This window comes from Poecilia formosa, unplaced genomic scaffold, assembly GCF_000485575.1.
Source record: "Poecilia formosa unplaced genomic scaffold, Poecilia_formosa-5.1.2 Scaffold310, whole genome shotgun sequence".
In the NCBI taxonomy this organism is placed as follows: domain Eukaryota; kingdom Metazoa; phylum Chordata; class Actinopteri; order Cyprinodontiformes; family Poeciliidae; genus Poecilia; species Poecilia formosa.
The window spans coordinates 398,291-419,852 of NW_006800249.1; the positions used below are offsets into that span (position 1 = coordinate 398,291).

The 21,562-nt window shown below is 38.3% G+C and overlaps 1 protein-coding gene across 2 annotated transcripts in view; it reads left to right on the forward strand.

The window, feature by feature from the left end:
• The window catches only part of LOC103152430 (neural-cadherin), a 194,735-nt gene that overhangs the window by 144,634 nt on the left and 28,539 nt on the right, over positions 1 to 21,562 (forward strand). For both annotated transcript variants that reach the window (XM_007572893.2, XM_016661096.1), the window contains 7 exons: positions 295 to 467; positions 1,263 to 1,430; positions 9,598 to 9,847; positions 11,348 to 11,475; positions 11,565 to 11,751; positions 12,055 to 12,198; positions 19,709 to 19,992. In XM_007572893.2, coding sequence (XP_007572955.1) covers positions 295 to 467; positions 1,263 to 1,430; positions 9,598 to 9,847; positions 11,348 to 11,475; positions 11,565 to 11,751; positions 12,055 to 12,198; positions 19,709 to 19,992 — 1,334 coding nt within the window. The remainder of the gene's footprint in view (positions 1 to 294; positions 468 to 1,262; positions 1,431 to 9,597; positions 9,848 to 11,347; positions 11,476 to 11,564; positions 11,752 to 12,054; positions 12,199 to 19,708; positions 19,993 to 21,562) is intronic.

A 21,562-nucleotide genomic window follows, 5' to 3' on the forward strand; every position in this document is an offset into this window, starting at 1 on the left:
CGCAGTCAGCAGGATTTGAGGTTATATTCATAAATATAAAAATGCATGTTGACTTTGTGGAATGAGACCCAGAAATGACAAAATGAGGTGACACTCTGCTGACACATCACAATGCTGCGTTCCTATTATTATAATGTCTGCTTACAGCCACACAATGTGGTGGTAAACTTTGTTCCATCAAATTTAATAAAATATATTCGTCATGGTTGAGTGAGAATGGGATTCTGGGTGGAGCACGATGGTCTACATCTAGCATCTTTCTGGATATTAAACCAAATCTTTTTCTATTTTCAGACTTCCTAAGAGAGGACACTCCAGTTGGAACTAGTTTTTTACGGGCGGCGGCACACGACGACGATCAGGGGAGCAATGCAGCCATCACCTACTCACTGTCCAACCAGAAGCCAGCTTACCTGCACATCAACCCCAACACTGGCTGGATTTATGTCAACCATCCAATCTCACAGGTCAGAAACACAGCAGGAGTCCACAGGTTCAAACTTAGTCTAACTTCATGCCAGCCTTCAGTTCACTCCAAAAGTATTCATACACCCTAGAGATTTTCCACATTTTGCACAAACTTTAATGTATTCTCTTTCAATTTTATGTGAATCAACAAATGAGTGCAAAATTATTAACTGCAAAGACTTCTGTTTTCGAGTTGCAAATACAGCTGTAACTGAATGGTTTATGTTGGAGCTTATTTGTGTGTTAGAATGGTCTAGTCAAAGGCCAATCCGAAATCCTATTGCGAATCGTAAGTAAGCAGGTAAAATGCTTCCAAAATCCAACCTGACTTTAGTTTTAGCTTTTTTGTGGAATGGGCAGAAATGTTAGTGCCCAGATGTGCAAAACTTTAGCTCAGACGGACTAAATACAACTAACTATAACATTTTTACAGTAAATGGTATGAACACCTGTTGTTGTAATGAACCAAAGTATGAATAAGAATTCTTATGCTTTACAGGCGTATCAATTCTTCTGGAAATAAATTCTTCATTTTTTTCCTTAAATTATGTTTTCTACCTACTGTTTAATGAAACTTAAAGTTTGCCTTTGTAATTGATGACAAAATATATTGATAAAGATTTTGCACATCATCGTCTTAAAATCTAAATCTTACACGTCAATATGAATGACGATATTACTGACTTGTCAATATTTTAACAATTATCTCCTTATGTAAGCACACGTTTGGTTCTCCACAGGCCAAATGAAGAGTAATTTTACTTTGTTTAATCTCTCTACCTTTTTGCTTAAAGACGTCCCGGATCAACCAGCAGATCTTGGCCTCAGACGGAGGAAACCGCAGCAGCTCTGTGGAGCTGACCGTCATCATTACCAACGTTCACAACCAGCCGCCCCTCTGGGATCAGCCCGAATACTGGGTCACTGTGCCGGAAAACACTGTCCGAGATGCTAAAATAGTGGTGAGTCAGAGACCACAACACTTTCAGATTACAGACTTAAACAGAATAAACGATTTTACAACAACTATGACTTTTCATAATCACTGGACAAAACGTAGGGATGATTTTATCCAAGCTGCACAGAAATATGTCTGCATGATTATTTTTCTGTGGTTGTCAGGACTTATTTAGGCATTTATCACTTGCAGACAATGAGTATTGATATGAGCACCCATCAGTGCTACTACACCGTTTGCAATTATTTTGAAAATATATTTCCAATCTCATTTTACTTACTTAGAGCACACTTTGTGTATTTTTTACAATTTTAATGCAAAACATTTTTACTAAATTTGAACATTTACTGGATTTATTTTTTTTAACACACTTTTGCCTCACCAGTTAGATGAAGCTTTTCATTTGACTCATTTTCTTTGTTTCCGTAGGAATCCCTGAAACAGTTATCATGTTAACAAGCCTTTTAGATTTTGAAATACAGAAATATTGCTTTGTGGAACGTAACTCGAAAAGGTTTTTCAGCAAATTTGTGAATGCTAAACCACAAATAGGCAAAGGTTAACTTTATAATACATATGACAATCCAACAGTTTGCATTGCTCTTGGTGATGAAAGGTTTCGTTGCAGCTGCTTAGCGATGGAAACCAATTTCCATGAAGCTCTCTGTGAAATGCTGTTGAGCTAATATGACGGCAGAATAATTTCTAGAGGTCTGTAACTGTTGACTGCAGAAAGTTCATGAACTCTGTGCACCACTCACCATCTGGTGACCCCACTTTGTGATTTTATTTGACCCACCACTTCATGACCGCAATGCTGTAATTTCTGATCTTTGCTATATCATCACTAACAGATGACTGTGGATTTTCTAGAAGGGAAGAAATTTCTCAACTGAACATCTTGTCATGGTACTGAACTTTGAGTAGAGGCAGTCTACAGCTTATGTGCTTGATTTTGTGCACCTGGAGCCATTGAATTGATTGGGTCAACAGTTATTTAGAGCTGTGACCCAATACTTTTGGCAATATAGTCAGGGTTTCTTTGTGATAATTTTGATAACCAAATAAAAATGCAGATTCACATTTAGACTAGTTTCACACAACAAGTGACTGCGACTCAAATCAGACTTTTTTTTTCCCAATATTTGACCCAAATCCAACTTTTTCATGACTGTCTGAACGGCCCAATTCTGATCTCTTCACCCCCAAAAAAGAAAAAAATGTCTGATTTGTACCATCTCCACGTGGAACTCAGTATGTTACATATCTGATTGTTTTCAATACGTTTGCAGCCATTTAATCCAACTTTTACTTCATTGACACATTCATCATAATTCTGTACCAGAAGATAAAACAGGACACAAACAGTGGCTGAAAACTATGAAATTATGTATTAAGTCTATTCTAATAGAGCACATCACACCAGTCCTCACTGATCTAAACATCCAAACTGACTTCTCTACAGACATTGCAAAGTTCCACAAAACACTGTTGCTACTTGTGCTCTCTTTTTTGTATTAGCTTCCTTCGTCTTGCTATGATTTTGTGGTAATACTGTCAGCTCCTGTTGCTGAATAAACTATAAGATCAATCTATAAATGGCAGCATCCATTATTACTCCCATAAGCAATGCACAGTTTGCATATTAGCTTAGCTAGTGGTATGAACAACCATGCAAAAAATAAAAAATAAAAATACAATTTCAGCCAAAAAATCTGAATTGAGCTTCAAAATCTGCTTTGTGAACGTAGCCTTAGATCAGTGGTTCTGCCTTAAAGTCTTTCCAAACTTCTGTTTTCTAGTAGAAGCAGTTTCCAACATTCTATCTCTAGTCCTGTTTTCTGTTTTTGCTTGAGTGACATGTGCAGGACTAATACCTTATTTATTTCCTCTTTGAGATGGGTTGAAAAAGAAAATAATGAATATTGAAAGTTTTCGCTTCTCATCCCAGATTTTTAGGCTCTTTTGGGAATATCTTTTGCGACTTCTTCAAAAAAATCCCAACTATCCCGGTTGTCCCCAATTGTTGCTGATTAGGAAATTACCACTTGTGCTGATCCGAGTTGTAAAGCGACACGTTTTGCGGGGAAACGTAAAAAAGCAGGAATATTTAAGCCCAGTTGTTCTCCTGCAGCAGCGAAACAGCTCTCTTTCATTTCCATCCCTCGTCATGCCTTTGCAGAGCGCCCCGAGGAGGCTGGAAACACTCTTTCTTCCTCTTCATCCTGCTCTCTCATCTGTCCCTTCCTTCTTCTCCCCGTCTCTGTGTCAGCACGTTTAGCCGAGCTCCACCAAGCACTTTTCTGCCGAGTAAACAACAAACCCGCCCCGAGTCTGTCTCACCTGACTCACAGCAACCAACACACACGCATACTGCTTGTAGACCTCAAGGGTTTCTCTTTTTTTTTCCTCTTTTGATCCCCCCATCCTAATTTGTTCTCTCTTCCTAAGCCTCTAGTTTTGGAGGTGGAGGAGGTTTCACCCTCCAGCTGCTCGATTTCACGGAGGTTAGTCAGTTTTCAAACAGTGTTTTTGGGCGTGTATCGGTGTGTGTTTCTGTGCTCCTTTTAGAACATTTTTTACTGAAAGTCCTGAAAAGTGCTGCTGGTGATTGGAGGTTGTTCCACCCACACGCTCCATCTGTCAGAGATGATTGAGGGGAAGGGGAAAATTACACCTGCTGTCTGAGCATCACAATGGACTCCCATCACCTCCGAAAAACAGACGTTTAATTATTGTGTTTAACCTGACAGAGACGGTGCGAGGGAGGCAGGAGGGAAGGAGGGAGAGAAAGGTGGTGGGAGGAGGGGGAGTCGAAGGAAACGGACTCACACATTGTTGATTTCAGTCTTTTTATAGGCATGGTTGGCAGCATGAAAAATATAAAAGAATATGAGTTTTTTTCTTTCTCTTGGATGAACATAGCAGCCACTGGTTTTTATTGCATTCTTTCTGAGGAGTGAATGTGTTTATATGGCTTTTGGAGTGATGGAAATGTAAGGGTGATATGGGGATTTTTATGCACATTATTTGAACATTTCATGATGTAATCTTTAGGTGAATTTACTGGGACATCAACTGAAACTTTTGTTTCTGTCTTAAATGTTTTTTCATGTTTTACAATGATGAAATTTAAATAGTTTTGATCGGCTCTCTAAGGTCACTGCTGATGTCTTTTCAACTTGGCATTGTGTAACAAACACCTGTATTCTCTAAACCATTAAATTACCAAATGTCCTGCTTTTATAGAGGGTTTCACGGCTCTTTTGTATTAATTAAGAGGAATTTTTATGCAAGGGTTAGTTTCAAACTGCTTTAACAAAATTGTTGTATTCATGAAAACCAGGCAGCCTGGAGAAGTTGTGAGAATATTAATGATTGTTTCTGTTTGAACAGTTGTTAAATTTGACCATTTATTACAATTAAACCCCCTTTTTAAGATTTCTCAACTTATAATTGAATATAATAATCTTAGAAAAGAAACACTGATTTGAGGTATAGGTTATGTCCTCAATCTTTCAAAATCTTTGTTCAATGTAAAATAAAAACGAAAGCAAAAGAAGATAGAAGTGTAGAAATAATAAGCAATGTTGAACAACTAGCTGTGTTTCCATTACAAATATGCCGAAAAAACACAATTTTGCAATTGCTTTATTCCTATTAAATAATAAACAATATTAAAATCACGCTTGAATAAGTTTGCTGACGTGATAAGGCATTAAAAAGCATGCCGTCCCATGATCCTCCACCCACTTCCTCTTGACTACTTCGTCTTTTCCGACAGAAGACGCATCCAGTTATTGATCACATATTGATCACATGACTTGTTGATGTGAAAAAAGTGTTTGCAGTTTTGTGAAATGCACTAATTTTGAAACACCAGAAAAATCACTTCATCCTAGCACAAAAACTTTCTATCAAAATTCTTGTTTGTTTGTTTTTTCAAAATTGGAGTGTTTCCATTAAGTAGATTTATTTTCATTATTACAATTTGCACAATTAAATGATAAATGGAAAAGCAGCTACTATCTGCCATTTAACAGAGAATCTAACAAACAACCACTAAACCTGTACTGAGGTAGCAATAGCCCTTGTGCAGGAAATCAATTTAGCTAATTAAAATATATAATATACCTGATCTGACAACTTACACAAATCACTCAAAGGACTGAAATATGTCCTCATGTCTTCCTCCTTCGTCTCCTCTGCAGTGGGTAATTGCACCAAGGAGAAACTGTTGTTTTAAATTTAGCAGCCTTAATAAGGTCTGTTAATCACTTTGTTAATGAGGCAGAGGGAGAAACATGCTGCAGTGGTGGAAGGTGCTGTGTGTTAAATCTCCATATCAATAAGCTGTTGTCATCTCCCACTCAGGGTATAATAGTCTCCTCATCAGTTGACTTCCTCCTCTTGCTTTCTTCTCCAACCTGTTTGTGTATTCTCATGGAACAGGAACTTTTAGCTATAGCAGCTTAACCTTATAATGTTTAATTTTTGCAGTCCAGTATTGCTTTCCAGTATAAGAAGCTGACTGCTGAAAAAACTTTATTGTCCCTCAGTGGGGAAACTCAGGTGTGCCAGCATCAAAGTGACAGGCAAGCAAAAGCAAGCAGGTTTTCATCAACAAAGTAAAATTATAAAAAACATAAAGTAAGAATTAGATTGTACAGAGGAGAAAACAGAATTATCAAAGATAATCCTCACTCTACTTCCAGGCTTTATGATTAAAACGTAAAATGAAAAAACAATGAATTAAGAGTCCAAAGCTGAAGTATTTTTGCTATATTTTCCATATTGTCTTGTTGCAGATCTGCTGTGTGAACTTTCTTCACCCACTTCTAAAATACAGTTGATTACCAAAACGTCAGTACTGAAAGTTTATAAAACAGCCAAGTAAATTAGTGCTTTATGATTTATCTAGAGTACTAAATGTCTTCAAAGTTAGCAAAAAAGCTTAGCTGAAGTGCTAAGCTAAAAATTAGCTCTGCTATTAGCACATTAGTAGATTAGTGGAAGTGAGCCCACCATTGCAGAAATGTTGCTACATCATACAGCCATAAAAAAAATTGTTATGAAACACAAAAACACAAAACTACAAAAATACTTAAGCATTTCTACTTTTAGTTCAGTGTTTTTTTATGTTCCTGGAAGTTGACTGGTAGTTCATAGATCATATAGTCACCCATATCTCACTCAGATATCAGCTTTTCTCTTCCATATTGTATCTCCTTCCATCCAGTCACATAAAACTGAAGTACAAATCAAACCAGGACTTTAGGACCAAAGTATTTATTTATTTTTGTGTACTGATACACCCCTCAACAAGCAAAACACGTTACTCATCTGCATGAGAGATGAAACTAAAGGAGAAAATAAAAGGTAAGACTTTAGTTTGACCTCACTTACCTTGCTTCAGCATTTTGAAGCGACTAACTTTTAGCAGTGAAGCTGAAAGGATGAAGTGCGTTCCAGCTGCTGCCTCAGTCCCAGCACCAGCCGCACCAGCTGCCAGCCATCTCTAGCCATTAATCTATGTGGGAGAAGATGGCAGATACTGATCAGTTTAGCTTCAGCACACTGCAGCGATGTCTAATGAGATGATTCCTCATTAACACTGATTCCATGCGCTCCGCTGCCCTGGCCTACTGCAGGGCAGAGCCGTGCTGCACCAACATGTCAGGACACGACTTCTCACCTGGAAACTCAAACACACCTTCAACCTAAATGGTTTTTTAAGAATCAAACAAAAGAGGAAAACCTATTTAAGAATATAAAAAGATGTAAATAACATGTTGGGGGAAGTAATTGAAGCAAATATGGCGTATAGGTCATGTTATCTAAAATAAAAACGCTAATTTATTATTCCACTATGAGCCGACCTTATAACCAAGAATCTTTGTGTTTTCTTACGGCATATGTTTCTCCAAATTGCTAAGTCGATAACAAAGACACAGGAGTCACTGTCGCTTGGAAGGAGAGGGCTGAGAGGGTTTTGGTGTTTAAAGATGTTGACAGCATTTCTCACTCAGGGAAGGCATGTTAACTCCAGGAATATATGGAGTTGCTTGGAGGTCATGTTTTCTTTTTCAATTGAGCAAGCCAGTTTCTCTACGCATCAATTCTTTGTGCTAAAATAGATTAAGCATGCCCTTTACCAAAGTGAAATGATTTTACATCGACTGCACACTGGGGCACCTTCCACAAATGATCTACAGATAAACAAGGTGAAGTGTTTATAATTGGCTTTTTTTCCCACTTTAATTATCCCATTAATCATAAATACATATTGTCTAACGTTGATAGAAGTCATGTTAAATGGTGCTGAGACCTGAGTAAAAGATGTCAAATTTTAATGCAGCATCATCATCCTTCATCAATTTTCTAAAATGTTAAGGAAATTCTAATGTATAATTTTAGTAGAATGATAATAAACCTTTTGAAGGTGTTAAATTAGATGGTTTCTGTGTTGATTTGCTACAGACGACGTAGGTCTGGATCTTCTCTGGAGTCTCCTCCTGCCAGCCAGGAAACCCTAGAGAGGGAAGCAGGAACAGTCTCATTCAGATGCCCATACTATCTTTATACTGTTTTAATGGACATTTACTTATAAATAATGTCTCCAATGCTCTCAGTGTGTGTGTTGGTGCTGCTTAGATCATAAAACTGAACTGTGAAGTGAGTTGACTCAACCATGGAAAGCATGGATGGAAATCTCTGAAGGACAAAATACTCAAAAGCCTTCTCACACAAATACAAACAGGCACACAGACACAATAATCTGTGACTTTAGGGGCATTTCTCCCATGAAAAAAAAAAAATAAAAAACAACATGAAGTCATCATTTCTACCTTCAAAGTCATTGTTATGAAATAGACAGTCACTGTGTTTCTTAAAGATGCCTCACTCTGCTATCTCATGATTATAGCTTTTAATCTGAAAACTAAACTGAACTTTAATTATGATTTGAATTTTATAATTAGGGCCGTCTCATAATTATACCAGTGAAAATCTAAATTGAGTTTGAATCTCATAATTATGATTTTATTGTGAAATTATGCTTGTGAATCTCAATTATGCCTTTGAAAGTCAAAATCATGACTTTGAATCTCCTAATTATGACTTGGTATCATAATTATGCCTTTGAAAGTGAAAATTATCACTTTCTATCTCAAAATTAGGCCTTTGAATTTCATTTATCACTTAGAATTTCATAATTATGATTTTATATCACATAATTATGACTTTGAAGGTCAAAATTAAGACTTTCCATCTTAAAATTAGGACTGAAAGTGAAAATTATGAATTAACTCTAAATTATAATGTCTTGTTGAGCTTTTATTTTTTTCATACATGATGGAAAGGAGGGTCTAGATTCCTTGAGACTCTTGGTCAGCCAATAGTTGCATCAATCTAACCTTTAAGCAAGATCAGTTTATCTTCAGTTAAGCTCCTGTGCTAGTTGATGACCAACTTAAGACAATTTAAACTCACAGGAGTTCACACAAAAGCTTACTACATAAAAAATAAATAAAAAGCAAGTGATGCACTCAGGGTTTCCATAAAAGGACTGAAATTCTGCTCTGGTCACTAAAATACTGCATTCTTTGAAAAGTATATGTGTATTTTAGTGATTTTTTTCTGTTGTAATAATAGATCAGGAACCTTTTGGATGTGTTTCATAATGAAGGGCTGTAAAGACGACACCAGCTGCATCGCATCGTCATGAACCCACACAATCCTCTTTGGCTTGATTTTCTTTATGAATTATGTTGAGGTTTGCAGTGGAACTTGTCTCTATTTCTGGACTTTAATATAAACTCAAAGCTTAAGCTGAATACACAGAAGAGAAGCTGAGCCATTCAATGGCTGTATAAAGACGTTTCATATTTTTCCTGAGCACTATTGAATACATTCAGTCTAAGTTAAGGCCCCTCTCCTTCTCTATTCACCGCACACCAAATAATAAACTTTAAATACATTATTTAAACAAGAACAGTTTATATATATCATTACAAAAGACCAGAACCAGCTGATCCAACCTGCAACATCAAATGTGAGGAACTTAAATGCAGAACTTGGTAACCTAAAAGTGAACTTTAACCCCTTTCTGTGATCACATGTTTTTTTTGCTACTGGCACTTTGAACAAATAAAATCTATTTTTCTAATCAGACCGTCAAGGCAACGTCTCCACTTGGCGATCCCAGGGTGACCTACAATCTGGAGGAAGGCCTGGTGCCAGAGACCAACATGCCGGTGCGGTTCTACATCAAACCAAACCGGGTGGACAGCTCGGCGTCGATCCTGGTGGCCGAGAACCTCGACTACGAGATGACACGCTTCTTCACGCTGAGGGTGCGTGTTCAAAACGTCGCAGCCGTGCCTCTCGCATCCTTCTCCACTGTTTACATCAATGTGACAGGTAAGAATGGCAAAGGCGAGGCTAACATGAATTGTTTTGCAAACGAAGGATTTTCAGCTGTGTTTTCACCTTTCATCAAATTCAACTCTGAATGCCTGTAATTGATGTCATAGTGTATGTCAGCGATATCCAAATTGTTAATTAAGAAGCCAGACAGCCAGAATTTTTAAATTATGGACTATTTTTACCTTACAAGACTGTTTTTTAGTCCCTGTTATGGTATTGACCTAAGCAATTTGAGTTTTCTCCAAAAAATGTGTGTTTTTGCCCTTTACAGTGACATTAACGGTAAAAGATAGACTGTTTTGGTTGGTGCAGCTCACTGTGTGGAGATGTTAGCTGGTCTATCATTAATTTCACATTGTTCACAGAAAAGTTTATGAAGCAGCAAAAAAACATTATTCTTTAAGCTTTATTTGCACATGGTTAACTAGAACTGAACTGAAATATGTTACAAACTTCATGATCAAAATTATGTCAAAACAAAGTAAGCATGTTAGCGTTAGCATACCATTTTAATAAATACAAGCAAGAAATTAATTTATTAAAGACTTTGGAGCTGTTTTTGTAGAGTCAGATATATCTCTAAAAACAAATAATAAAGCTATGTGTGTTATGTCAGTGCTTTTTAAGGTTCAATGTCTTCCAAACCACAAGCAGCTAGCATGAAAAGACGCAATAACAAAAACTAAATCTTTGATGAACTCACATGAGCATAGTGGAAATGGGCCAGTTAATAAAATCTATTTTGGTTAATCTTCTGTTTTTAAATCCAGAACCCCACTTTTCTAATTTACTGCAGTTTGAACTACATACAAGTAATTGCATATTCACTTGCATGTGAAAAGTCACAGTTTATCTGTGAAGAGCAGAAGCCATCAGTAGGAGCAGCTCAGACGTAATGAGCGACAGCCCTGGAAAACGACGAGGACTGAGAGTAATGAGGTTCCGTGGTCGTCTGTGGCAGAGAAAGAAAAGAGGAAAAACATCAACGGTGTGAGCTCCATGATGCCTCATTTCAAAAGTGACTCATTTCTCAATCAGCATCTGTGGGCGGGTGGGTGGAGGGAAGAAAAGAGGAGAAAACACTTCCTGACTTTGACTGGCTTTGAACAAACCCACTCTGGATGCTCTAATTGGTTTAGCGGAGCTTGAAAGTGAGCTGACAAGCTTCTTTGTGGACACTTCAGGGTGTTATGAGGATAATTCCTCGCTAATAACTCAATTTTCATTTGCAAGGAGAGACCCATTCCAACTTTCTTTTCTGATGGACTTCAGAGCAAAGACGTTTATGTTTTCCTTGTTTCTCTGTTATTCATTTCTGGCGCTCTTTGATCGTCTCTGGTGGAGTAAAATGCTGCAAAACCCAAAAAGCTGGTCTGGATTAAATCCAATTTAATCGGCTTTTGTATACACAACAGTTTGTGTTCTGAAAAATAATAATATTCAGGAAAATTAGGAATAATAAATTTCTCTTTTTTTTGTTGTTTTCTATTACAGACGTGAACGACAACGTTCCTTTCTTCCTGTCATCCACCTACGAGGCCACGGTTCCTGAAGGAGCACAGATTGGCACATCGGTCGCTCAGGTCTCAGCGACAGACCTCGACTCGGGCCTGCATGGGATGGTAAGAAGCATTTCCTCTGATCCCTTGGCTGAATTTTTACATCCTCCTCTTCTTACTTTGTTGACCTGTCCTCTGCGTCTTCTCTTCAGATCCGCTATACGATCCTGAAGGATGAGAGCGGAGACTCTCAGTACTTCAGCATCGGCTCCCACAGCGGCGTCGTAGTAACTCGTGCTTCTTTTGACCGTGAGCAGAAAGCTTCTTACCTGATCGAGGTGCAGTCACAGGATGGCTCCGAGTCGGCCCGACCGGGCCAGCAAGGCCAGCCCAACACAGGTACTCCCCCAGAGTCATCATCTCATTCACTTACTGCATGCACCTAATGAACATACAGAAAATTTGGCATCAAAGTCAACACTATGATGCCATTAATATCTTAAAAGTGCCAGTCAGGTTTTCATACACTCTTCTTGGGCTTTTATTGACTTATTTGAACTATACTTTTAGGGTACATTTTCTTTTCTAAAAAAAAAAAATCAAGAATTGAATGTAGACATTTGATGCAGCAACATCCTGAAGGTCCTAAATTCAGTGATGATTTAAGAGTACAAAGACACTCTGTGTTGTTCCTTCATGCAGACACTGCCTACCTCAGGATCTTTGTCACCGATGTCAACGACAACGCGCCGGCGTTTGCCCAGCCGGTGTACGAGGTCAGTGTGGAGGAAGACAAGGAGGTGGGCTACGTCCTCATCACTGTCACAGCCAACGACGAGGATGAAGGTTAGTCTGAATCTGGCTTTGTTTTTGGATCGCTCTCTGCTTGGTTGTGGCAAAGTGACGCAAATTATGTTTTTATTCCCATTGTTTGTTTTGTTCTTTAATATAAATCTTTTTTCTACCAATGGAGTTTTATTCCCTTCATGTTTCACCTTAATCTCATCTGCTCTTCTTTTATCTTTTCTTTTTGCCGTTCTCTTCCTACTTTTGTTTCTTATTTATTCCATTGTTTTGTTGTATTATCAGACTTTTAACAACACATTTCTGCCCTTTCAGGTTTTTTTAAAGGTGTTACTTTTTACTTTCAGACCTTCTCAGAATGAAAGTTGTAGACATGTTTGCTTCCTGTTACCATCATGACCAATAGAAATGATTGCTAGTCGCACTGATCCGGTCATCTTGTCCTGCAGGAGTAACACAGAACCACTTTGGTCCGGTTTTATAACGCCTCTTTCTCTTCTTTCCCATTAAGGTCCTAAACTGATTCAGTGCAGAAAATAAACTCCTCTCTAGCTGGAGGACAGTCAGCGCTCTTGGCTGAGTTAAAAAAGACGTAAACACAGACACACAGCTGTAAAAGCAAACTGACATGTCCTTATACAGCATAAGTTATGATTGTAATAAGACATTACTTGCATGTATGCTATGTTTTTGAATATATACAGTCTGAATAAAGTGTTGCATTACAAGGCAGCACTAAAACACAAACATGTTAATGTAATAACTCTGTTTCTACTATATTCCAACTCAGCTTACGTAGTGAATTATTAGGCAAATGTGTTGCCAGAAATGACACAAATGCAGCTGATGAACTGGGAGGTGAAAGGTTGAAGTGTGTGTGGTTTTAGTGTCTGACTATAAATATTGCATGTTGATTCTGGGACTGTTGTTGTGGACAGCTGGCCTCCTTCTGGTCAGTAACAGGATGATGCATGAACCGTTTTTGGTGGAGTTGCAATTTTTTTCTGCTATGTTTATGTTTTATAAAACAGACCTAAAAGTGCTAACTTTATCTTAGTGCTTTAAATTAGCTGAAAAAAATCAGGTTCCCGTTTCTTGTGGTCTTGCCACTCTTTCCTCCTCCTCTCCTCACTTCCTTTCCTTGTTTTCTTCTCCATACCTCCTCCGCGCATTTCCTCCCTCTTCTTCTCTCACTGTCGCAGCTCGTTAGCGAGCGCTGCTGCTCCCTTGAGGTCGACAGTTTTGATGTTTGTCTCTTTGTTTGTTTGTCCCTCATTCCTCTTCCTCCTCCGCTCTAAACCAATAAGCAGCAGGAGGAAAAAGGACAAAAATATCAGAAAACAAAAGCATATTCTCTCTTTCTCCATACTTTTGTTTTTTACGGCTGTTTGGTGTTGGCTCCAAGCTCTGAGATTTTCTTTACTAAGGCTGTCAGTGGAGTAAAGTTGGTGAGCGACTCATAACTTTTTTTTTTTTAATATTTCATATTTATGTTTTTCTTATTGACTGCTAGCCACATACACATATTCCTGTTCTGTAGTCCTCAGATTTTCATCTCATCAGTCGTCACAAATATTTGTAGTTTTTAACTAAGTTATTAGATTTAAAAGGTAAAATTGGGTTTGGCATGATTAACACTACTCAATAGTTTCATTTTTATGTGAAACTATTGAGTTATATTTAGAAGGACAGCTTTATAGAAGTCCATAAATTGCATAATTGATAGTAATTATTTATTCAACATTTATAATTTGGAGCAGATCATTGACCTTTCAGGTTTGACTTACAATCAAGCTAGTGAATTTGTTTAATTTACTGCTAAAATTATGAAAAACACACATTATTTCTTATAGAGAAGTGAGAGAGATTCAAAAACAAGTTAAATCCCAAACAGATACTTCTGTCTGACACTCTCATTGCTGACACAGCGAGGATCAGATTTAAGGTTTGAGCTAATCCCAGTAGGCCCACCATCTAGCCACCAGTTAGGAAGGTTTAAGGGGACGTTTGAGCTAAGACGACTGTTTCTGCTGATGTTGGTCTCTGTGCTCCCGAGTGGTCCAGAGCCGCAGGCCGTTTAATTCCTACATGCCGTCACTGGTGTGACAAAAACACCGACGATACCGGATCAGGGATCGTGAGAGAATCAGATGGAGTTTAATGTTTTTGCTTCATTTTAGTCCCATGTTCATGGTGTAGCTGAGGTTTTCAGAAATAAATTGCAAATAGATAAGAAAAGCAAACAATGTTTAATAAAAGATTATCTTAGCTTCAACCATTTTTTCACTAAAATTAAAAGCTGGAGTCTCAACTTATTGGCTTTGTCAGAAATAAAGTTATACAGTAATAGGAGTTTCCACAGTGTTTTAGTCTTTTTTAGAATAATCTTTTCTTAACTGAAAAATAAATACATCTAAGAGTTACTGTATTCATTTTTTTTCTTGATACATCCTTTACATAAATATTTACTGCTCCTTTACATGTTTATTAAGCAATCATTCTACATGTTGAATGTTTTGATGGGAAAATATTCTTTCTTTATCTTGGGGGTCAGTGCTGGTCAACAAAGACTCTCAAAACGACTCATTTATTGTGTATTGGTTGTGTTGAAGTTTTCTATGTGCTTCTTTTGTTTGTTTATGTGCTTGACATTTATTCAAGTAAGTTTCTTGGAAAAAAGGGAGAATGTGTGGAGAGGAAGCAGAACTACAAACAGTCTTCAGCCACTTCAAAATAAGAGCATGAATATAAATGTCTAGATACTTGAACAATTCTTAACAGTTGATCATCAAAACCTGAACACAGATGTTGAACTTTATTCAAGTAGAGATATTCAAAACAGCTGGAAAAAGAGATTTAGGGGGAGCTAAACGTTTTCAAAGTGCTAATGAAAAACTAGCTCAGGTCCTCCTCTCTGTCTGTTAAATTTCTGTGTGGGATGTAATACTTGGGCTGTAACTTAAAATCGCACTAAAATACAAGGGCATTTGTGGCTAAAATGTTATGAGTGAAAAATGTTCAATGAAGCAGATAGTTTCACAGAGTGCAGTTGGTGTGTCTCAAACTACAGGAAGGAATTTGTTATCTTGTTCCTATTGTGATTAAATTCAAGGTTGCCTGACCAGTGAGGCAGTTTGTTTCTTGGCTTGAGGCATTTCCCATACACACATGCTGATTCTGATGTAAATGCTGGATGCATGTTTTCCTGAAGGTCACACAGGATGAAGAATCAAACTCCTGAAAGAGTTAAAGCCGCACACTGAGACTTGATGAGCTATAAAATGTACTGAAGGTTTTATCCTCCAGCTGTACTGTCACCTTGGGTTCTTCAGTGTGTGTGTGTGTTGTACATTATGACCACAGTTTGTTGTTAAAGCTGACAGGTGTTGAAGGACCAGTGACCTTTCAGCCCTGGTATAAACTAGGTACAACAAACACATTTACAGCGGAAATACACACACTGACACTTTAGATCAAACTCCTGCATTCATTTCAGCTTGATTCAGTGTTTGTTGGAATTAGCAGAGGTGAGGTGAAGGGGATTCGAGGGGTGGGTGTAGATCACCCCTCTTCACCTCCCCACTCCCCATAAAGCTGATTAGATGCAGCAGCTTTCGTCGCCCGTCATGTTTTCTGGCTTCATTTGGTCCTCCTAGTGGAAAATGTGCCGAACTAAGAGTGTCGGGTAATGAGATCAAGAGGCTTTTTATCAGTTCTGCTGAGTTCAGTGTTTCAGTTAAGTGTCGCCTCGGGGTTTAGTAAACACGAACAAGCATCTACCGCAGCAGAGAGGTGGAGTGATAATAAGGGATGTGTGATTGGAAGTAACTGGTCGTGTCATGCTGACCAGAAGTCATGTCACTGTGTAAACATCTGCCTCACAAAAATCACTGTTTTTAGTTCTAATACAAAACAATTCAAAGAAATAAAACTGTAATAGATGAGAAGAAGGTCTGCTATCCAATATGACTTGATTACAGCATCTACTTCTGCTTCAGATTCATCTAACACATCTTTTCAGTCAGTTTATAAATGTTGCTTTCACGTTGCTCTCCAGTGTCTTTATGTCACACAACGTGCAAAATAAGTAATTTAAAGGAATTTTATTGTGAATTGTTAAAATTTTCACTAGTTCCCCACCTGGACCATACTGGGTTCAGTATTTCTTTTCAGAAAAGAAAATTCAAAACTTAAGAATGAGTAAGGTAATATTTCTGCAGTACATTTCTGTGCACTTTAAAAACTTCAACAACTTGTACACACAAAAAGTCTTAAATTACTAAACCTTAATTTAAGGCATTAAAATGTCTTAATTTCGTCTTTTTAAAAAAAAATATATAAGTTGGCCTTAAATATGTTAATCACAGGTCTTAAAATTTGTCATTGCAGGACTATTGGAATCTTATATGTAGTTTTTTCTTACTCTTGTGAGTCTTTTCTGTCAGGCAGTAGTTAGAGTGCACACAGGCATCTTCACTGCGTTCTGTGATTTGAGGCGGACGGTAGCTAGCTGCTAATATACCCTTGCTAGCTAAGTAGCCTTTTTTGCATCTATCATCGGTAAGTGCAAGTGTATCATCAGTTGGCTGGACGACGTTCGTTTTTACCACTGGTTGCCAGCCCATACAAGCCCCTATATTAATAGTTTTTTCTGTTTTAAAATTCATTCAAGCTGACATGAAAAAGTCTTAATTTTGACTGAAACCTGCAGACAGCCTGGTGAAGAATTTCTGCCATTTGAGGTAACTTTCAGTTCAGAATTTTCTTACACAGTTTTAAAGTGGAGAGTTTAGTTTGTCAGAGTGTTGACCTGCAGTCGGTGCTCAGGGACGAATTTCCCCTCCGGTCCACCTCATGAGAAGCAGAGATCTGACCTTAATCTCAATTTTGGGTCCTCTGCTAGGCTGTGAATTAAATCAACCCTGTCCCCTAGTGTGCATGTGTGTGTGTGCACATGTGCTGTTGTGTACGTGTGGGGAGGGCAACACCATATGGCCAGGCTGATCATTAGGGAGGCTGCCGGAGGCGAAAAACCGCTGTAGCTACTCCCCTTACACACATTTACATGCACTCCCATTTACACACGCACACCGAGCCGCTCGCTCAAATGTCACCACAGATCGCGCTTCGAGGCTGAGATGGACCGGTGCACTTAAACTTTTCCTCACAGACACAGAAGCACACGATGTCGTAATGAAGCTCTTCCATGTCTCCACAGATGGTGTTTGTCTCCTAAAGTCTCCTTGGTGCCGGTAAACAGAGAGCAAGCTGGACCCAGACAGACCTGCCTCTGGGCTATGAACATGCTTCTGTGTGTGTGTGTGTGTGTGCGTGTGTGTGTGTTTACCTCATCCATGTGTGTGTTGGCATTTTTTCACTTCATCAGGAGAGAAGACGAGAGGCCAATAGAGGGAATGAAAGAAGGGATGGGGAGGAGAATAAATGGGCAAAGAGGGGAAAATATGAGAAAGCTGAAAATGGAAAAGAGATAAAAGGAAAAACAAGATGTCAGGGGAGACACGGAGAGTGAAAGGATGGGGAAAAGAGGAGAAAAAGCTGAAGAAGACAGAAGATGAGCTAAGGAGGATAGAAGAAATGGTAATATAAGAAATGTAAATGTTGAGTGGACAGAAAATAGTTAAGGAAAAGAAGGAAATATGCATAAATAAAGAGAGTAAAAGACCTAGAGGGAAGGCTTGGAAGATAACAAGGAAGTCAAGGTAACAAGACAAGAAACCAAGGACAAAAGGGAAGAATGGGAGGGAGTAATGCCTGAATAAGGAGGAAGAGAGGGATTTATTCATCACTCAATAATGCATTCATCTTTAAAAATAGCAATATTTAAAGAAAAGAATCACATCACTTTAATTTTTTTCAGATGAACGGGTCTTTGTGGGTGAACTAGTGTTGCATTCATCTCAACCTTTTTTATTTGTAACGTTAAACTGATGACTGACATCAATTTTGTGTCATTAACCAACTTCAGTTTTGGAGCAGATTTTCATTCAAATATATAGTCTGAAATGAGACATTTAGGACATTTTACTCACATTCAGAGACATTTATTCTATTTGGAGAACCAGCATTGATGTGGTCCACTCACTACAGATAGCTGACATTTTTATTTTTAAAGTCTTTTAAATTTTCTATAAATTTTTAAAAGCAAGACCTTAAAGTTTGCTTGAAAAGCTCTGTGTTATTGTGTTTACTGAAGTTTTTAAAATGACTCCTCCATCTTTTATACTTTACTGGAATGTATGGTCATTCATTTTCCCAAAATTAACATTTTCTAAAACCTGTGGTGGTTTCCTGGGATTTTGTTCAGTGTTGTTCCTTCTATGAAACTTGTATCACAAAAGCCCTGACTCTAATAACACCTCAACTGAAACTAAGCATTTTCTAAGAAAAGAAACTAAGAAAAAATAAACTAAAGCAGCAGACAAATTGCTAAAACTGAGAAGTATAGTAGAATGGAAAATCTGAAGTCAAAACTACATAAAAATCAAACATTAAAACCTTCGTCTCAGTTTAGGAAAGAAACTCTAAGTGGTCACATAATAGGTAGTCAAAGCTTGTATTTGGTAAAAAGCTTGTATTTTGCGATTAGGTTAAGGGTTAAATATCAAATTCATGTGAAATCTCCAGGAAAATAATTTCAGCCAAGGTAACATTCTCTGAAGTACTGCATCACAACTCGATGAGCTGGTCTGATGCAGACAAGATGTGAAGGCGTGAGCATCTAATGAGCCCCACTGTGAGGAAGATGCTTGTTTTCTTCTGAGATGTGATATCTGCTGCTGCTGTCCACATGGGTCATCAGTGTGTGTGTGCGTGTGTGTGTGTGTGTGTGTGTGTGTGTGTGTGTGTGTGTTTCCTCTGCCAATCAAAGATAATCTTCTTTTGCCAGCAATTCCTACAATACTATTCAAAAAGTAAAGTTTCAGAGAAGAGCTACATACAGCTCAGGTTGTGTTATAGCAGTGATGTCCAAACGGTGGGTGGGGGGCCATTTGTGGTCCTCAGTCCACAATTCAAGAATGTGGTGAAATTGTGATTTATTTGTATAGACTAAATAAAAATCTTAAAATCTTCCTCAAACATTTATTTATTTCGGTACAAAACTAAATATTTTTTCTTCAATTAATCCCAAAAAAGTTTTAAAATATTTACTTAGCAATTGTGCAAGTTTATAGTGTGTTTATATTTTGGATCGACAATGACTTATAGATTCCTTTACTACAAAATTTTGACTACTGTGCTTTATTAGAATATTATATGTTTAGTATATTATTGAAAACATAAAAATAACAGAAGTCTGAGACCCATGACTGTCATCAATTTGACATTTTTGCCCATAATGGCAAAAAGTTAAAGGTTGTGTTAAAGGCTAAAGGTTTTTTTTTCTGATCATGTCAAAATAATATATTAACTGCCTCTTTTTCATCAACTGACATTTGAATACGCAGATAATAATAAAATGCCAGGATGGAAAGTTTTTAGAGCAGAAACTGAAACAGCTCAAACTGACCTGGACTCTATTCCTTCCATCCAGGCGCCAACGCTAAGCTGCGCTACCAGATCACTTCAGGAAACACCATGGGGACCTTCGACGTGGAGCCAGAGGTGGGCACCATCTTTGTAGCTCAGCCGCTCGACTACGAGATGGAGCAGCGCTACGAGCTGCGGCTGGTCGCTTCTGACGGGAAATGGGAGAACGAGACCCTGGTGGTGGTTCAGGTGGTCAACCGCAACGACGAGGCGCCGGTGTTCAGTCAGACGGAGTATCACGCCTCTGTGATGGAGGAGCTCACACAGCTTCCTGTGTTCATCCTGGAGGTCAGAGAATGTGAAGGCTTCTTTGATTTGGGTGTATCACATGGACAATACTGAGTCTTATTCCAGTTATTCCGATTTTATGAAAAATGCTGCATTTGCTTTTCCCCTTCAGCAACAATTATGGTTAAAATAGAAGAAAATAACATAATGCTTGCAATAAATAATACACATTAAAATAAAAGCTACATATTGTTTGAGAGAGAAATTAGAAATTGAGTTTACCAGACTATTGGGTGTGAAAACAACCTAAGACCCTAATTTACCTGATCAGAAAACAACATATGCAGCATATAATGCACTTTTGCGAGTAATCTACTCTGACCTTGTTAAGTGTACAAGCAAGTGAGGAAATGAATGAATGTTTGGATGGTGTTTAACATGTTTTTATTGTCATGCTAAATCATTTAGCCATAACTGGAGATCCGATGTTCACTCATTCCTAATCAAATTATTTGAAATGTAAACCTGATAAAGTATCACCTTCGACCAAACATACATAATGTACATTATTGTTCAGATCTTAATGTTTCTATGAACAATATGTGAAAATGTATCAAGTTTGATGGAGGAAAATGTAATAGCATTAGTTATGCTAAAAATTAGCCTGGAGCAACACCTCAGCAGAGATTCATTCCACTAACACATCACACATGTATGACGGCATCTAACACAAAAACTGGTAAAAAGAGACTCCAAGGTGAAATATTAGGCCAAAAAAAGCCTAACAGGAAGTAACCATCGTCCTCAAAGTTGCCTCTAAAATGTTCGTGTTGACCTCCTTCTCCTGTTGATCTCATCCACCTTTCGTCACACCTATCTCCGGTAATTCACAATAATTTGCATGTGCTGCCAAGCTAAATAAGATTAAAAAGGTGGAAGCTGGGAGGGGAGGGAAATAATCTCCGTCAGAGGCGCATGTGTCACCCAGTCCTCAACCTGGGCCTGCTTCCCCTCGCCTGCTGGAATTGATTTGATGTGCTTTTGGTTCCTCTCTGACGCTTTCAATAGTCTTTCTGCTGCACGACGGACGGGTCCTCCCTCATCGCGCCGCACTCTCAGCCCTGTGCACTAATGCAATTCAGTAGATAGCGAACGGAAAAGAAAATCCAATTTGAAATGAATATTTTTTGACTTCACCTGCCTCCTCTGTGGTGCCACCGCTGCTCATCTTCAATATTGTGTACCTGCGTCACGTTGTCAGAGGATGCAGAGAGGCGACATGGGGGAGGAGGCTGCGGGGAGGAGGACTTCAAAGGGTTCAGTAAACAAACTCTGGTGACAAAAGAGGAGAAGAAAGGGTAAAAGTGTACTTTTTTTCTTGCCTTTGTCTTTGTCTATTAACTTTTAATTGCATTGTGTGTCTCGGTGACAGATGTGAAGGCTCGACTCATTGCTGCTGCTCTCGTCCCCTCGCTCAGAGAGATAGCAGGAAGGCAGGTTAATTAAGCAAACAGGACAAAGCAGCAGAGAAATGTTTATTCCTGTGTTGTGAAGTCCCAGCGCGCGGGGCCAGCTGCTGCAATCACTTCCCCGCTGCATGTCCTAGTTGCTGGGCTTGACATTTCTACAT